Source organism: Micropterus salmoides, unplaced genomic scaffold, assembly GCF_014851395.1.
Source record: "Micropterus salmoides isolate LMB-PRFRI ecotype aquatic unplaced genomic scaffold, ASM1485139v1 Ms_hic_scaffold_18, whole genome shotgun sequence".
In the NCBI taxonomy this organism is placed as follows: domain Eukaryota; kingdom Metazoa; phylum Chordata; class Actinopteri; order Centrarchiformes; family Centrarchidae; genus Micropterus; species Micropterus salmoides.
Window position 1 is genome coordinate 30,262,342 of NW_024040928.1, and position 18,597 is coordinate 30,280,938.

The 18,597-nt window shown below is 41.1% G+C and overlaps 2 protein-coding genes and 1 long non-coding RNA gene across 7 annotated transcripts in view; all 3 read left to right on the forward strand.

The window, feature by feature from the left end:
• LOC119909375 (NACHT, LRR and PYD domains-containing protein 3-like) overlaps positions 1-5,915 on the forward strand; it is a 36,973-nt gene extending 31,058 nt beyond the window's left edge. For both annotated transcript variants that reach the window (XM_038727576.1, XM_038727577.1), the window contains one exon: positions 5,102-5,915. In XM_038727576.1, coding sequence (XP_038583504.1) covers positions 5,102-5,643 — 542 coding nt within the window. In that variant the 3' untranslated portion in view covers positions 5,644-5,915. The remainder of the gene's footprint in view (positions 1-5,101) is intronic.
• A 5,790-nt stretch (positions 5,916-11,705) lies between these two features.
• On the forward strand, positions 11,706-14,136 carry LOC119909415. The gene is made up of 4 exons (XM_038727641.1): positions 11,706-12,976; positions 13,581-13,644; positions 13,728-13,825; positions 14,079-14,136. Exon 1 carries the CDS (start codon positions 11,740-11,742, stop codon positions 12,709-12,711), a length of 972 nt encoding a protein of 323 aa, XP_038583569.1. The 5' UTR covers positions 11,706-11,739; the 3' UTR covers positions 12,712-12,976; positions 13,581-13,644; positions 13,728-13,825; positions 14,079-14,136.
• A 9-nt stretch (positions 14,137-14,145) lies between these two features.
• On the forward strand, positions 14,146-18,174 carry LOC119909455. Of its 4 annotated transcripts, none has more exons than XR_005445436.1 (4): positions 14,146-14,206; positions 14,590-14,925; positions 16,319-16,456; positions 17,150-18,174. It is a non-coding gene; the product is annotated as an uncharacterized LOC119909455 (long non-coding RNA). The 4 variants fall into 4 exon arrangements; XR_005445439.1 differs by having other exon boundaries at positions 14,590-14,702; XR_005445437.1 differs by lacking the exon at positions 17,150-18,174 and adding an exon at positions 16,542-16,624.
• The last annotated feature ends 423 nt before the right edge of the window (positions 18,175-18,597 follow it).

Below are 18,597 nucleotides of genomic sequence, written 5' to 3' on the forward strand. Positions count from 1 at the left end.
GGACAGAAAACTGGACATTGCTGGGAGAAAAAAAAGCGAGGAGGTTGAACTACAGCAGCAGAGTGGGATGTGCTGACGTGCTGACGTACTGCGGTAAGCGTGTTGACTCATTTCCGTCTCCGGTGCTTGTGTGTTGGTAGTGTGTTGTGCTGCTCTCGCTAAATACCAGTTAAATTTGTTAAATTTGTGATTACAGCAACCAACTGTCCGCTAAACACTTATTCTTACAGTAATTCTGCCTAAGCACTCGTAGCTAACGCTACTGTACTTTAGCTTAGTCGTTAGCGACTTTAGCTTACATTTACATTTACTCATTTGGCAGACGCTTTTATCCAAAGCGAATTACATTTGAGGAACAACATACAAGCATCAACAGAGCATCAACTACAGATCTACAACTGACAATACATACTAGTAAGAGCAGCAATAAATACTAGTAAGAGCTCATAGTACATATCACATCAATGGGGTAAATACCAAGGGAAGGAAGTGAGAGTTAACAAAAAAGTGCAATCAACACAATGTTGTCCAATGTTCAGAACATCAGGTACAAACTTAGACTCAACTGGCGTAGCCTGTAGCTCTGTCCTGTACTGACTGATTAAATTATGTTTGAGTTTTCAGTCTGAAAAAGTGGTTTTGGAAAAGAAAGGACGGAGGTGACTGGAGGAGCTGAGGTTAGTAAAGCTAATTAGTGATGCAAACTCGTCCTTTTAAGCAAATGAGGAGACGTTTCTTTTTGTATTTTAAAGTGCAAATAAAATGCACCTCAGAAGGGAGGAGGTTTCTCATGCTGCCTATTTTTTTATATTGTCTACAGATAAATGTCAGAAGCTGTAAAATGAAGACACAAAAGGCAAACATGAACAGTCGTGTCTATAATGATTCTGAGGTCACATTAATAGGGTTTTCCTGCCGTTAAGGCTTAGGGGTGATGCCCAAAACATGCTGTGCCATCAATGTGAAATCACTGTGGAGCAACAGATCCAACCAAATTACTTTCTCCAGGTCTAAAGGTTATAGTTCCTCCAGTAGACTGATCTTTGAGTGTTGTTTATTCATTATCTGCTCTAGCTTTTCCAACTATTTGTTCAGAGATATGGTGAAAATAATGGCCCAATATGATGTGAAATAACATATTTTTCATTGGAAAACATAAAATCTTGGGTGCATCACATGCTCATGGACACAAGAGCAATGTTGCTGATACATGTTGTGTTGGGGTTTATATTATATAAGTATTTTGCTTCACCTCCGCTCCGCCTCACATACAGCAGCCCCTCCCAGCTTCTGGCTTGTGTGGACGTGAGTGGTAATGAACAAAAGACTATAATACCAGTGCCTCGAGTTTACTGCAAAAAAGACAAAAGGCAATATAGGCCTATACTTGCTAACATGCATGATAATAAGCTACTAGCTAATGTAATAAGTTAGCTGAAGTTTAACTAAGGCAATATCTCATATCCATACAGGCTAATGTACTGTACTTAGTGGAGACACGCCACATTGATATGCAAATTATGCGTTACATTACATTTTCATTTAGTCACTTAGCTGATGCTTTTATCCAAAGCGACTTACAGCTGCTATATATGTTGGAGGTCACACACTTCTGGAGCACCAAGGGGTTAAGTGTCTTGCTCAGGTACACATTGGTGGATGTGTCACAGTGGGAAGTTGAACCCAGGTCTCCCACATCAAAGGCATGCATGTTATCCACTGCTCCATCACTACCCCGTTAACTAATTAAAATGCACCAATTTGCACACATTTGACCAGTCAATGCAGGTGAATAGGATAAACAAAATAACTTAAGTATATCACCACTGAACTTCCTCAGTTAATGACTTACATCAAGAGTATTTTCCTCTGAAATGTTCTGTTTAAATATGCAGATTAGCTTGTTTTGGTTAATTTATAAGAAGTCTACCAATGCAAACAGACAGAGGGTATCAGGCTTAAAACAAACACAATCTAAAGAAATATTCAAGTTTTATTTCCATTAGAGTAAAGAAGACATGGAAGCAAAACAGACCAATTGACCACTATGAAAAAGTGTCCTGCCTTAAATTATGCTAGTAACTTCATAGTTTTGATGGTAGGCTCCTCCTCTAATAACCATCCCATTCTATTAGTTTGTTGCATGCCGATAGATCTTGATCCAGACAGCCCTCCCTCAAATGTGAAACTAAGTCCATGTCACCATCAGTTAGAGAGAGAGAGAGAGAGTGTGTGTGTGTGTGTGTGTGTGTGCGTGAGGTTAGTGTAACATGATAGCAACAATAAAAATGTTTTTGATCAATAAATTAATGTATTCAGGAAATTTGGTATTCTGTTGCTTGGCTGTGTGAAGCTGAAAGTTATCTTTACTCATTTGGCATCTTGCTTGTGAAACAAAAAGTAAAAATATTTTATTTATGCCATAGTTTAGTATGAATATTTTTTTATTTTGAAGTGTTATGTATTCCAATAACCAAAAAATAATTAAAATAATTTATTGCCTTGTGAAAAATAAACAAATTATTAATGAAACTATGTCCCTTTCCTTGGTGCAGTCAATTATTATAAATATAAATTACTAGCATAGAAAACATGCACATTGTCGCATTGTTTAATATTCTTGCTTATTTAACTAATGTCTGCAGTCTGTAGATGATGATAAATCAAATTCATTACACCAGTTGATAGGTGCCCCAAACCACATGACAACTTTTGTAGTTAGGGGTCACCAAGTATTCTAGAGCAAATCTGCCAGCAAGTCAGACATACAACAGCAGACCATCATGACCGCTCAAAACAGACCAATACAATGTTGAACCAGAACTAAAGACACTATAATAAAATACAGTCTGCATTATTATCTCTAATTCCCAATTCTTATCATTCTCTTCAAGTTTAAAGTTTCAACTTACTCAAGACTTCAAATTAAATAATAAACTCTATATTGGTGTAAAAATGTATCTCTACAATAACTAATCCCCAATTTCACTGCCTGAGCACCAGTGTTAGGTGACAATTACATAAAATATTAAATTACATAGTTATAAAAATGATAGGGTGGGCTCTCAGCTAACATCAGATAACTCATTTTAAGTAAAAGAAATGCTAATTATAAAACTCTGAAGTTAGGAAAGATAAGTGTATTAAAGCAGCTAGATAATTAACTACTGACATTAACCTGCAGCGTCTCCATAGCGTGTGACACACCGGACTGGAGCAGCTGCCACTGCGAGTGATGCAGACTAACATCAATGTTAGGAAATGGTACGGTCCATTTTGGGGGTTTCTCAAATCGTATTTCAAGATTTTTAAATATATTAGTATGGGAAATATATTGTAATATTTACAATTACAGGTAAGAAAGACCCTCCTGAACTGTTGTTTTTGCCACTTTTGGGGGGGTCCAAGCTTTAAATAGGGGGCTCAGACACCCCTAATCCCCCCCAAATTCGAATCATGGCCACATAAATTATCAAGTATAGTCCTCTCTCCAGCCCTGCTCACTCGCTCTGTTTGGTTTCATTGCAGTGTGCTCTTTAGCACTCAGAGCTTCCCCTCCTGACCATAACATGCCTCTGCACACCATCCATTTCAAACCCAGCCACCAGTCTTTGGGCCACACACCTTTTTTTGCATACACTCCTCAATCCTAAATCCCAAATGCCCAATCCTAAATACTAAATGCCTAAATGACTAAAATGACTAAAATACTAGATCCAGACTGACAAACGGGTGATGGCTAACCAACCAGACATTGTGTTGATCGACAAGTGACAGCAACATCAAGAAGAAGGAACACAAGAAGCTTGAGGAATACCAAGGACTGATAGAGGAGCTAGAAAAGATGTAGAGAGTAAAAGCAACAGTGGTGCCAGTGGTGATCGGAGCACTGGGGGCTGTGACCCCTAGACTGGGAGAGTGGCTTCAGCATAGTCCAACATCCGAAGTCTCTGTCCAGAAGAGTGCAGTCTAAGGAACAGCTAAGATACTGCGCAGAACACTCAAACTCCCAGGACTCCGGTAGAGGACCCGAGCCTGAGGATGACACATAACTCCTCGCAAGAGGTGAGAGGGAGTTTTTAATATATATATAATAACAAATAAAAACAAAATAAAACATATCTTACATTGAAAATATCTTGGTTTTTGACACGCAGTAGCAAGGAACAATTATTAAAATAGGAAACAGCATAATAATATTATATTAAAGTTTATACAAACAACAACAATTATTTATTTTCTAAATTATTCAGAGTTTCCATGGCATGAGGAAATACATTTTGTTGCAATAATTTGGCATGTCTTTTTCAGATCTCTCTCTCACACACAGTGTTGGGAGCAGGTCTTTATTCTTTTTCTTCATCTGGAATGAAGTTGGTTCAATATAAACAAAAGTAAAAACTATTGAAAACTATTTGTTTTATTGTGAATACAATCGTTAAATATTTAAAGCAAAAAGAATGGTCAAATTTAGATGCATATAATTACATTATAAATGATTTGCTGCTGATAGAAACACATTCTAGGTGTCTTTATTATTATTATGTGTGAATGATGGTCAAACTGTTTATTTTGTGGGACAAAATGCAAAGGACAATATTTAACATTCTGCTATCATATCAGTTGTCTTCTTCTTCTTCTTGTCTGTGAAGGTTCACATTCATCCAGGTCAAATATTTGTCCAACAAAGGTTGAGGTCAAGGGTGGTCAACAAAGTCCAGTTGCCCTTGACCTCAACCTTCGTTGGATCTTCTTCTTCTTCTTCTTCAGGTCTTTCAGGTTCTTTCTCATGTTGGATAGAAAATCACTCTGACTGTGTTTCTTCCTCCAGGGTGGACCATGGTGGAGAGCAGAGGTTAAAACCTGGTCTGAGGAAGTGTAAGTGTGGATTCAATCTGACTCATGATGACAAAACAGCACACAGTCAGTTTCTCTTAATACAAAGTTGATAGTTGTGATATTTATTCATTCAAACATTACTGACTAAATGCATCATTAAACTTTATAGAAATGAACAACATCAGCACACAAACAAAGAATAAACCTTCAGATGTGTCTGATGATAAACTGCTGCTGTGTTGTGTCTCGTTCTCTCCATCAGATTTCTGTGAACTCACACTGGACACAAACACAGCAAACACATACCTCAAACTGTCTGACAACAACAGGAAGGTGACATGGGTGAGAGAGAAGCAGCCATATCCTGATCATCCAGAGAGATTTGACTACTGGCCTCAGCTGCTGTGTAGAGATGGTCTGACTGGTCGCTGTTACTGGGAGGTCGAGTGGAGAGGAGGAGTTTATATATCAGTGACTTACAGAGGAATCAGAAGGAGAGGAAAGAGTAAAGACTGTGTGTTTGGATGGAATGATCAGTCCTGGAGTCTGAGCTGCTCTGATAGTCGTTACTCTGTCTGGCACAATAACAGAGAAACAGTCCTCCCTCTCTCCTCCTCCTCCTCCTCCTCCTCTAACAGAGTAGCAGTGTATGTGGACTGTCCTGCTGGCTCTCTGTCCTTCTACAGAGTCTCCTCTGACACACTGATCCACCTCCACACCTTCAACACCACATTCACTGAACCTCTTTATCCTGGATTTACAGTCTGTTTCTATGGTTCCTCAGTGTCTCTGTGTTCTGTGTAGGAGGGAGACAACTTCCAGTCCTGTGGTTTAAATGTTGGTGGTGGACGAGGCTTCACTTTGGTTAACATCTGGCTCACTGATTGTGCCTTTAATGTCAGAAATGTGTTTTCTTAGAAATGGTGAAATGATCTCAGGGCTGAACTTGTTGTGTACAAACTGTGTTGACTTAGATTTTCACTTTAATAAAGTTTTCTTGGAGCAGCATCTAGTAGCTGCTGATGGCTGCAGAGCTTCTCATTTATTTCAATAAAGGTTTGAAGACAAAAACTCAACAAATAGTCTTGATTTATTCTGTTACTCAAGTACATTTCTTTTCCTGCTGAGTTTGATCCTCACAAAGGCTAAATCAAAAGATAAGTCAGGCAGGAAGGAAGTGAAGCCTTGAAGGTTTATTATTATTATCTGAAAAATAGAGAGATATATAATAGGATTTAGTTTTTTCTCTCATTATTATTTTAATTATTTTATGAAATGAAGTTGTGTCAACAAACATAGTTCATGCAACATACTCCGGTACAGTAGGTGGCGTATGCACCTTTAAAAGTCATGGCTGCAATCTGCCATAAAAGAACACCAGTGTGTGCTCTACAGGTGGAAGCGGGAGAAATGCCATCGAACATCCGACGTAAACAATTGCTTGTAAATTATTGGGTAAATCTAAAAGGGCATGGAGATAGTCATCCAACTAAAATAATATTACAAGAGAATTGGGAAAGGGAGAGAGCACAAAAGTTCAGTTTTGGGTGGGTAGAGATGAGGCGGCTAGAGAATTGGGAGTGTATGAAAAGGAATTCTGCCCAACTATAATATGGCCTGATACACCGGTATGGAAGCTAGAAACCATGGAAGTTGATTTTAAATTACTTCGAGTTAAAACAGTAAGTAATAGTACAGATCTGGTAGCGGAATTTTATAGACATATAGATTTTAAATATAAAGAGTATATTCAGATTTATACAGACGGATCTGCAGTTTACATTTTCAACCAAAGAGGTGAGATAAGCAGACGAACCACAAATGATCTGAGTGTGTATGCAGTTGAATTATATGCTATTAAGATGGCGCTAGAATGGATTGAGGAAAACAAAATCAAAAAAGCTTTAATTGGAAGTGATTCAGTGTCAGCTTTATACAGTCTCATGACTGGTATATCTAATAGTCATCAGGATTTACTGTATTCAATATTGATAATATACACAAGAATAAGGGGAAAATGCTATGAGATTCAATTGACTTGGATTCCTGCTCATATTGGCATTGTGGGTAATGAGAGAGTGGACAAGTTAGCCAAACAAGCTGTTAAAAAAGAGAGTATTGAAGGAAATATTAAGTTGTCAAAGTCTGAAGGAAAGAGTATAATATGGAAAGAAGCATTAGAGAATGGCAACATCAGTGGGATATGGAAACTAAAGGGAGACATTTATATGCTATACAAAGTAAAGTTGGGGCGGTGAAGAATAGGGGAGGGAATAGAAAAGAAGAAATAGTTATGACCAGATTAAGGATAGGTCACAGTAATTTGAATAGCACATTACACATTATAGGGAAGCACCCAACTGGTTTTTGTGGTTGTGGTCAGGTTGCAGAAACTATAGAGCATGTGTTTTTGAGTTGCAGACAATATGAAGAACAGAGGAAAAATATGATGGAAGAGTTAGGAATAGTTGGAACAATAGGGACAGGAATGAAGGAAATACTGGAAAGTGGGGAGAATGAACAAAGCAGAGGAAATATTTTCTTATTTTTATCAAGAATAGGTATGATGGGGAAGAATATGATGTAACTGGACATGACAGGAAATAAAGCCGGAAGATGTAAGTAGTGCAACGATAATGGATGCAAGCTGCCGATAAACTCTAAAGAAGAAGAAGAAGAAGAAGAAGAAGAAAAACACACTCCCAAAGGTGGGACAACGCGAAACGACTCGGCGGAACGGTCGGAAAAAACACCAACGAGGAAAGGAGTAGACTGGATGATTCACGGCTAGGAGGAGTTGTACGGTTTGGAGGGCGATTCAAATTACTTTGTGACTCATTAATCTTACAAGGGACAAGTATTTGATATCTCAATTGGCATCTCCTGTGAGAGTTTGTGTTGTGAGCTGAAGCAGCAGGCAGCTCCCCAACGAGGGATGGGCTATGCCGCCGAAGGGGAAAACTAGTGATGGTGCTGGGAGTAATGACAAAAAGTCCAGACAATCTGAAAAAAGAGATAGATCTGACAATGGAAGTGGAAGTGAGAGTGACGAGTCCCAAAGCACAAGGAAAATGCCAAGATCTGAAGAGGAGGGTGGATTTAGGATGATAGTTAAATTCAAAGATAAAAGTGACAAAGCCTTAAACCCACTCAGACTATCGGAGGAGCTAAAAAACAAAATGGGAAAAGTTCTAAATGTTAAAATGATGATGAATGGGAATATACTTGTTTTTGCAGAAGTGATAATCAGAGGTTGAATGCCCTTAAAGTTCGGCATTTGCTTAACAGGCCTGTTGAATGTTTTATTCCTGGTCAGGCTAAAAATGCTAAAGGAGTGATCTATGTAAGCCTTGAGATAGAAGAGAGTGACATCTTGAAGAATTTAAAGGGAGCTGAGGTTGTAGCTGTACGGAGATTCAAAGAAACCGGTACTGCTGTGCTATTAACATTCAAGCAAGATATTGTGCCAGCGAGGGTCAGCCTTGGATATATTAGCTTGCCAGTGAGACAGTATATTCGTCCCCCCTGCGTTGTTACAATTGTCAACGCTATGGCCATGTAGCAGCAGCATGCGGAGGGAAAAAAAGATGTGGGAAGTGTGGAGGAAACCATGACTTTATTCAATGTAAAGCTGATATAGTCAAGTGCTGTAACTGTGGCGGAAATCATGTATCTTCATTTAGGGGGTGTGAGCATCATGTTAGAGCTGTGGGAGTAGAGAAATTGAGAGTTGAAGGCAAAATATCATATGCAGATGCCCTGAAGAAAGTGAGGGGAACGGGGGAACCTTCCAGACAAGTGGTAGTTGAAGTACCTTCTGATTCCCAGCCTGATAGGGAGAAAGTGAGGCAGATTGTGGGAACCCAGTCATTCCTGGCATTCATGGTAGATGTTCTGTGGGCAGTTAGAGACCAAACCAGAAGATCTGACGTTATTAAAGTGGTGGTGGATGCTGCAGAGAGATTTCTGGAAGAGGCATGTATGGGTCCTGAAGAGTTGCACAAGTATATGAGACAGAAACTGGAAGTTTACGAAAGAGGTAGGGGAAAACAAAAGATCACTGACAGTAATGAGGAATGTACTGGGGAAAGAAACATGGACATAAATGATGATAGGTAAATTGCTGATGTTTTACATCTTACAATGGAATGCACGTTTGATGGCTAATGGACAGGAACTTAAGAGATTTGTTGATGAATTTAAGGATCTACCAGAGGTGATATGTGTTCAGGAAACTTGGCTTAAACCATGCTTAGATTTTGTGATTCCTGGATATGAAAGTAACAGATATGATAGAAAAGGAAAGTCTGGGGGAGGGTGTGCAACATTTATAAGATCAGATGTACAGTATCAAAATGTAGAGATAATGTCTAAACTAGAATGTGTTATAGTAAGAGTTTGGGGACAGCACAGGTGGATTAACATAATAAACATGTATAATCCTTGTTTGCAAATAAATCTAAGCGAGTTGGAGTGGGTTATGGAAGAAGTAGGGACACCGGTCATTTGGGTGGGGGATTTTAACTCTCACAACCCTCTTTGGGGTAGCAGAATAAAAGATAATAATGGGAGCACTATAGAGGAATTTATGGACAGGTGGAGATTAGTTTGTTTAAATGATGGCAGGCCAACTAGATTTGATATTAGAACAGGAAATGTTTCATATATAGATTTGGCATTAGCATCCAGTGAACTAGCTAGGGTTGGAGAGTGGGATTCTTTGGACAGATATACAATAGGGAGTGATCATTACCCAATATTATTGAGGTTTGGGAAAACTTTATTGAGTGAAGAACAGGGTAACCAAAACTTATTTAATTATAGTAAGGCAGATTGGGCATTTTTTTCTGAAAAGTGTAACAAAACTATAGAGGAAGTAAATGAGGAAGGGACAATAGAGGAATGGAATAGCAGCTTATGTGAAATAATTATGAAAAGTGCAATTGAATCTATCCCGATAAAGAAGTGTTCTAAAAGGAAAATTAGTGTGCCATGGTGGAACAAGGACTGTGATAAAGCAGTAAGAGACAGGAATTGGGGTATAGAGCATTGAGGAAACATCCAACAGAAGATAAAGCAGTAGAATATAAAAGACTGCGAGCCAAAGCACGCAGAGTGATTAAGACTGCAAAAAAGAGTGCTGGAGAAAATACTGTGGAAAACTAGGGGCAGAGACTGCAGTAACAGAAATATGGCGGGCAGTACATCGTATGGCAGGAAGTAATAGGAAAAGGAAAATGCCAGTTTTAGAGGAGGGAGGATTGTTTGCTACAAGTGATTTGGATAAAGCAAAGCTATGTGAAAATAACTTTAGAGCTGTTCACAGTGGAGCTAACATTGGTGAAGCAGGTATAAGGAAAAGAAATGAGATATTAGAGCAAAATCGATACAAACTTGAGATAAATAATGATAATTCTGATGTGGGTAATTTATTTTTCTCATTAGAAGAATTGCACAGGGCAATTGGAAAAGGAAGGAAAACAGCCCCGGGAAAGGATGGTGTTAGCTATGAGATTGTTAAGAATCTTAGTGACAAAGTTTTGGAGGAAATCTTGGCCTTAATGAATCACATATGGCAAGAGGGAAGTCTACCTAGCACATGGAAGCATGCACTGGTGGTTCCAATATTGAAACCAGGGAAAGACGCTTATAAGGCAGGATCATACAGGCCCATTGCACTGACATCAGTCCTATGTAAAATAATGGAAAGGATGGTTACAGACAGATTGGTTTATAAGTTAGAGAAGAAGGGATGGTTTACATCAGTACAAAGTGGATTCCGTAGAGGGAGAAGTACCATGGATGCCGTTACGTCCCTTGACAGTGATATAAAGAAAGCAATGGTGAATAGAGAAGTATTAATGGCGGTGTTTATTGATATTGAAAAGGCGTATGACATGCTATGGAAGGAGGGGCTTGTCATAAAACTATATGAGGCTGGAGTCAGAGGGAGGATGATTAACTGGATACAAGACTTCTTGAAGGACAGGAGAATTCAAGTTAGGGTTGCAAATGCTTTATCAGCTGGTACAGGTATCGATAACGGAACTCCTCAGGGTAGCGTGATAAGCCCAGTCCTTTTCAATATTATGATAAATGATATATTTGAAGAAATTGGGAATAGTTTTGGAAAATCTCTTTTTGCAGATGATGGGGCCATCTGGAAAAGGGGCAGGAATGTCAAACAAATAACTGAGCAAATGCAAGTAGCTCTGAACAAAGTAACTAGTTGGGGTGAAAAGTGGGGGTTGAGGATATCAGTGGAGAAATCAAAGTATATAATATTTGGTAATAAGAAAACTGAATGTGGTGGTTTATTTTTGTATGAACAAGCAATTGAGAGGGTTAAAGAGTTCAAATTTTTGGGTGTGCATTTGGATGAGAAGCTAACATGGAAAAAGCAGAGATAATGTTGTAAATAAGTGTGAAAAGGTATAAATGTAATGCGTTCCCTCTCAGGTAGCACATGGGGTGCAGGCAGAGATACTCAACTAATGATCTACAGGGCAATGATAAGATCTAGGCTGGATTATGGATGTGTGTGTTATGGGACAGCCGCTGATACACATTTAAAGAGGCTGGAAGTAATACAAGCTAAGGCACTGAGACTATGTTGCGGGGCCCTCCGTACAACTCCAGTCCCAGCTTTGTTGGTAGAGATGGGGGAAATGCCATTGTCAATTAGACGGGAGAAATTGGCAATGCAGTATATTGTTAAATTATGGGCACATAAAGGAGAACACCCTACAAAAATAGTTCTAATTAATGCGTGGGAGTGGGGATCAGGGAAAAGGAGGAAGGAATGTTTTATGTTTAACATCAGAAAAAAATTGAGGAACTGGGACTGAAGGAGGAAGGGTGGCCCCGCAAGTGTACTGGTCAGTTGTACCACCGTGGTTGATGTCCATACCAGAAATAGATCTTAGTATAATGGATAACATCAAACATCATGAAGGCACAGAGTATCCCAATATGGTAAAGCGAAGACTGGAAAATCAGTGGGGAACTTACCTTCAGATATATACAGATGGATCCCAAGATCCACAAACTGGGAAGTCAGGCTTTGCTTTTTATATCCCACAATATGAATATGTAAAGCTTAAACGACTGTCTGAGGGGGTATCGGTGTATACAACAGAACTTCTAGCTATTATATGGGCACTAAAGTGGATAGAGGAAGTGCAACCAAGGAGAGCAGTAATATGCTCAGATTCGGCTTCAGTGTTAAAAACTCTGGGAGGAAGTAATATGGGAGCTCGGCCAGATCTGTTTATGGAGCTGATGGTTCTGTTGTATAAAATCGAAAAGGCTGGAGGGTCAGTGGGATTTCTCTGGGTCCCTGCACATGTTGGGGTAGAAGGGAATGAGGTGGCAGACAAGGTAGCAAAAATGACTCTGAAAAGAGATATTGATTTAGCAGTTTGTATTGGGGTCACTGAATGTAGATCTGTCATTAAGGAAAACACTATAGTAGTATGGCAGAGGCAGTGGGAAAAGGAAACAAAGGGCCGGCATTATTATGCAATACAAAACAAAGTAAAGACAGAGCAGAGTTGCTTGGGTAAATCCAGAAGACAAGCTGTAATTATGACAAGACTAAGGCTGGGACACTGTGGATTTGCATGGGATCTAGCGAAGATAGGCAAACATGAGGATGGGCTCTGTAGAACCTGCAATCAACAACAGACTGTTAATCATGTGTTTATGGAATGTCAACAGTATAAAAGGCAAAGAGAACAACTGTATTCTGAGGTAGCAGGAGATGGATTACAAGCAGTGACATTGAGAGATATTTTGAATCCTCATGAGAACCAATCAAGGATAGTGGAAGCAGTCATGGATTTTATATCTGCAACAGGATTAGCCCTCTGAGAATGAAGGTGCTATAAAGCGATACCGAGACTGAACTGTGGGTGGCAGCAATATGCCGTAAGGCATCTAGTCTGCCGGAAAGCCAGTAGAAGAAGAAGAAGAAGAAGAGTTAAAGTTGTGGCAACGCGCGGAATAGCTGAAGTTCTGAGTTAATTTAGTATTTGTGGAAGATTTGTGAGTTTATTCAGGTAAACATGGCGTCTAAACGTAAATGTGACGCCACGGTTCCTGCGGAGGAAAGTGACCAACTGCTCATCCGCCCGCTGTGAGTTCAAACACAACGTTTACCTGGTTTAGCCTCCGTGGCTGCTGCTCTCTCACCAAACTCCATTCAGAAAAACACCAATTTAGTAGATCTTCCTTTTATCAACAAAGGCCAAAGCTTTTTAAACTTGCTATTTAAACTTAACTATTCATTAGAGGCAAGGCTTCATTTCGGCGCAGACCAAATGTACCAAACATTATTTATTTAAGAAGGTTTTCAACGTGGAAATCTAACCGCGAGACTTGACGTTAACTTCAACAACATTCATTAAAATCTGATGCTTATTGGTGGATTCTAGAAATTCTGAGTTAATAATTTAACTGATTAATTAATTAAATAACTGGTATTTGGCTTGTTTTGGCCTTTGCTGACAAAGTGTTTTAAAAGTGCTTAATTTTTGAATGGAGTTCTGCTTGATGTTCCTCTGGGGGCAGATATGCATCAGCTGGTCCTTCTGTTATTATTGGTTCTGCTGGGTTTGATAGCTGAGTTTAGTTTGTTAACGGTTCTTGGGGGAAGAGTTTTGTCTTTAAGGCTGAAACCTGAAACATCTGGATGTCAGTTAGACATGAAAGTGATGCTGTCTCTGTGTGTTTGTGTCCAGAGGAGCAGGACAGGAGGTGGGACGGTCCTGCATCATCCTGGAGTTCAAGGGACCAAAGATTCTGGTCTGTTTTTAATCCCATCAGCTGCACGGTATTCAGCTTTCAGTCACCTCAGTGTGTAAAAACGTGTGTGTGTTGTGGTTCAGCTGGACTGCGGGATCCATCCTGGTCTGGACGGGATGGACGCTCTGCCGTACATCGACCTGATCGACCCGGCTGAAATTGACCTGCTGCTCATCAGCCAGTGAGTTCCCAACATTTATCAGCACAGCAACCAGAGAACACTTTAATATACACACACTCAGCTGTACTAGCAGGTGGACTTTAATGTCCAAGTGTGTTGTTTTCCCTTCTCTGTACAGACTCGACCTGTGTATGAAATGTGCTTTCTAATCAAACTGCTTTGCCTGACATGATGCTGAGAAATCAGACCAACATAAAGGTCAGGGCTGATGTGGACCTGGAAACTCCTCAGTAACTGTTGCCCTCCCTCTCAGCTTCCACCTGGATCACTGTGGAGCTCTGCCCTGGTTCCTGCAGAAGACCAGCTTTAAAGGACGCACCTCATGACTCACGCCACCAAGGCCATCTACCGCTGGCTGCTGTCCGACTACGTCAAAGTCAGGTAAGACCAGGACCCAGAGTCACATCAGACTCCCATACTACAGGGACCTGGACTCACCAGGACAGGATATGATGTACTGTGTTTAATATTCTTCTGTGTATACCATGTGGAGTATAACCTGCAGTACTTCAGCGTGTATAACCTGCAGTACTTCAGCATGTATAACCTGCAGTACTTCAGCGTGTATAACCTGCAGTACTTCAGCGTGTATAACCTGCAGTACTTCAGCGTGTATAACCTGCAGTACTTCAGCGTGTATAACCTGCAGTACTTCAGCGTGTATAACCTGCAGTACTTCAGCGTGTATAACCTGCAGTACTTCAGCGTGTATAACCTGCAGTACTTCAGCGTGTGTTGTAGTAAAGCTGACCTGTTTTCTGCAGTAACATCTCTGCAGACGACATGTTGTCATAGAGACGGACCTGGAGGAGAGCATGGAGAAGATGGAGACCATCAACTTCCACAGTGCGGACGGTAACAAGTGGTGAACACAGCGGTGAGGTTCATTCAGATTTATTTAAATACGCTTTTTCCCACCACAATTTTGGCGTTGTCGGCTCGTCACACACGCGAGAGGACTCGGACACTCGGAGCTGCAGGTGAAAAACCGTATGGCCAAAATACGGGTGAGACGTTGAGGGCCTGACGCCTGAGTGTCTGAGGCTCCCTCACCGCTGTGATCCACAAAGAACCTGGTGGCTGGCAACACTCTCTTTGTGGTGAGAGACTGTTCAGTGGAACGATTCTCGCTGCCTCTCAGGGTGAGCGTGACAGACGTGTCAGCAGGGCAGGCCTGGGGCCGCCGTGTGAATCGGCAAAGCTTTGTGTTAAAGGTACTATAGTCAAGAAATCACTGGGGGGCAGTGGATTTCTTATAGGTCTGGGACCTGCTGTTGCATCAGTTCTTTTGGGTCTGGGACCCACAGTAAAGTAGGGGTGTGTGAGTCATAGGACTCGCAATAAAATTGAAGAAAAACAATTTTATTTAAAAGAATTTTTTTTATTATTTTACTTGGGGTTGCTGCTCCAGGTGATTACCAAGTAATTAGACAGTATTGTTGAATGCTGAATGTGTTCACTACAGATGTATGAATGAAGTGCGAATGAAAATTTTTTTGAGTGGGCATTGCAAACAGCCTTGTGTGAATGAATTGCGACTGGGGGAAAAAAAACACTAACAGACCGTGTGAATGTTGAACAAAGGCTTTTTGTAAACGGGATAGGATTTCCTCAGACTACTAGCTTTGTTAACATTTAATAGAAACACGTAAGAATTTAGACATTATATAGATCTTGTGACAACCTAGAATTCACCAGGTTTCACCACCGTGGAAAACCCCGGAAACGCCCATTTTATAAATGAGCCACACTGATTCGTTGCCGGATGGCGCGACAATTAAACCTCCTCCTTTTTGTTTTGTTTGTGCCAGAGAACTGAACCAGTTTTATTTATCTTTTTTTTTGCTTTGGCACTGGACTGAATTTATTTTTGTGATTTTGAAATGAACTGCAACTCATTTGTGTTTTTGAGATTGTTTGGTTTAAGTGTGCAGAAAACCCAAATGGAATTTTCAGTTGGTTTGTGCTTTACTTTGTGATTGTATTTTTGTGTGAAATCTTGAAATGCACCAATATTTTGTTTTGTACTAAGCTTTTGAGTTTGTGGTGTTTCTTTCTTTTATGGTCATTCAGTGTTTTTTTTTTGTTGATTTAAAGCGGGCTCTTCAGTCTCCACCGACCCTGGGTCTCCCCGACTGTAACACACATTTCACCCAGACTGTTGACGAAAAGGGGGGTACATGACCTCAGTACCACTACAAGACCATGGGGGACACTGAGACCTGGAGCTTATTTTTCATCCAAACTGGACTCTGTTGCAGCCAAACTGCCTGAGAGCTGTGGCGGCTGCTGAAAAAGCAGCCATGGCATCACGTGACATTGTGGGTTATTCAGACTTGACATTGCTGGTTCCACATGCTGTCGATGATTTTGCTTGAACAAAAAACATCTCATCTCTCCACATCCAGGTGGCTGAGATACAAGACCGTGTTGCTTGATATATCTAACATTACTGCACTGTACTGAATCCTGCTACTCTCCTCCCAACTCCAGGTGAAGGACAGCCGCATGATTGTGTTGCAGTCATAGCAGAAACCTGCTCTCTAAGGGCAGACTTGCAGGAGACTCCTCTAACAAACCCAGACATGGAGTTGTTTGTGGACGGCTCAGCATCACGTGATCCAGCTCCTGGTAAAAATCGTTTTTGCAGTAACAACTTTGCATGAGACTATTTTACATCATTTGTGCAACTAACAATGTGGGGCGGCCGATTCAGATCCCACAGGTGGCACACCCACCCCCAGACAAACCATTTGAGCACCTGCAAATGGACTTCATTGAACTGACACTGTCACAGGGGAAGAAATATTGTGTTGTCATGGTAGATATGTTCTCTAAAGGGGTAGAGGCATTTTCAACATCTAAACAGGATGCAGCAGCAGTTGCAAAAGCTTTGATAAGCCAGATCATCGCTGAGCGATCCCAGCTAAGATCTCCAGTGATAACGGCACACCTTTCATTAGCGCAGCACTGAAGAGTGTAGGGGAGGATATGGGGATTGATCTGAGGCAACATTGTGCTCATCATCCAGCTAGCGGAGGTGCAGTTGAATAAGAAAATGGCACATTGAAAAACAAGCTTGTTAAATGCTGTGAAGAAACAGGTTTAACATGGACAAAAGCTTTGCCAGTCGTTTTAATGCACATGAGAAGCCGGATGAGGGGCAGAGGGGGTCTCAGTCCTTTTGAAGTCCTATTTGGCAGACCATTGAACACGGGGATTGGGCCAGTAAAAAGACAACTCCCTGATACCAGCCAATGTGAGGATGAAATGTTGAGATATTGTGCTAATTTGTCCTCTGTGCTTTCTGAAATTCATATGCAGGTCAAAAACGCCATCCCGAAGGCCGCAGAGAAGAAACTGCACGATATGGAGCCAGGGGACTGGATTGTGGGAAAGGACTTCAGGAGAAAGGGCTCGCAGGTGGACCGGGCCATTTCAGATACTGCTAACAACAGAAACAGCAGTAAAAGTGGCTGAAAGAGCAACTTGGATTCACGCCACCCACTGCAAACGAGTGCCAAAGCAACCAAAAGGCCTCAAACCAGGCGAAGATGGAGATCAGTGATTGAGCTGAGCTTTCTCCTGCCTTGTGTTCCTAGGGAGGGAGGGGAGTGGAGGTCTCTGAGACCACCTAGAACCACTAATCTCCCAAACACTCACCGCGGGCACACTGAAACCAACAGATGGCTCTGGAGAGGTGACGGACCGAGACAAAACGGAGGCGTTGTTCTGCTCACTGTCATCATTTCCAAACATGAAAACAACAAACTTGGCCTGACTGAGGGAAAGTTCCAGGCCGAAGAGGAGGAGATGCACGTCCTCCCTGACAGCCCGGCTGGGCTGAAAGACAATGCATGGTATGCAACCACGATGACCACGTCAAGAAAAGTAACCAATCAGAGCTGTTATGCGTGTGCACAGCTCCCTCATGGAGCGGGGAACTCCATACCAGTGAAACCCAGACCAATAAATGTTTCAGAGACACTAGGAGCCCTGTTAACCTTCACTCAAGGGTTTCCCAGGGTGGGCCGAGAAGTTAAGGATATGACCAAGACACTTAACTGTGTAACATCAGCATGGTCAACTTTAGGGTTAGGTTCTGGAACACGTCTCAGATAACCACCAGATGTACCTTGGACATGGGTGTCTTTCTATAGATCCAGATTCAGTGTCCCCTAGGGAACACTGAAAGACACCATGTTTCTTTGATGAGATAGGACTCCGACCCTGAGACTAAGCTGCATGACCTGTTACGCTGCAGCTCACTCGGATGATACTCTCGGATGTGTATGTGTCCCCTTGAATTCCTTCTGCAGAAGACTTGAATAAAATTCACAGAAAGACAAGTGTTTGCTTTTTCCCACCACACCGTCTACATTAAATCGACTGAAAATGCACATCTAGTGGCCGTTCATGTACACTGGGCATGCACGTGCCAGTGTAAACTTGAAGCAGATGGCGATTTGGCGAAAGAATAAAGTACTACAGACGAAGAACCGCAACAGGTTTTTATTTTGCATGGACCAATAACAAGCTGGGACTGTTACTGAATGCAACACGGGAGTTAAAAGCAGCGGTGGTGGCGGAAAATAAACATGCACAGTAAGTGCAGGCTGTAAGTGTTATTTGCACGGTACAGAAAATTTTAATAAAAATACCAAAACTCTGTCAGCAGCATCGTGTTTCTGCTTTGTATGACTTATAGTGAGGAAAATAAGTATTTGAACACCCTGCTATTTGACAAGTTCTCCCACTTAGACCCCTCCATG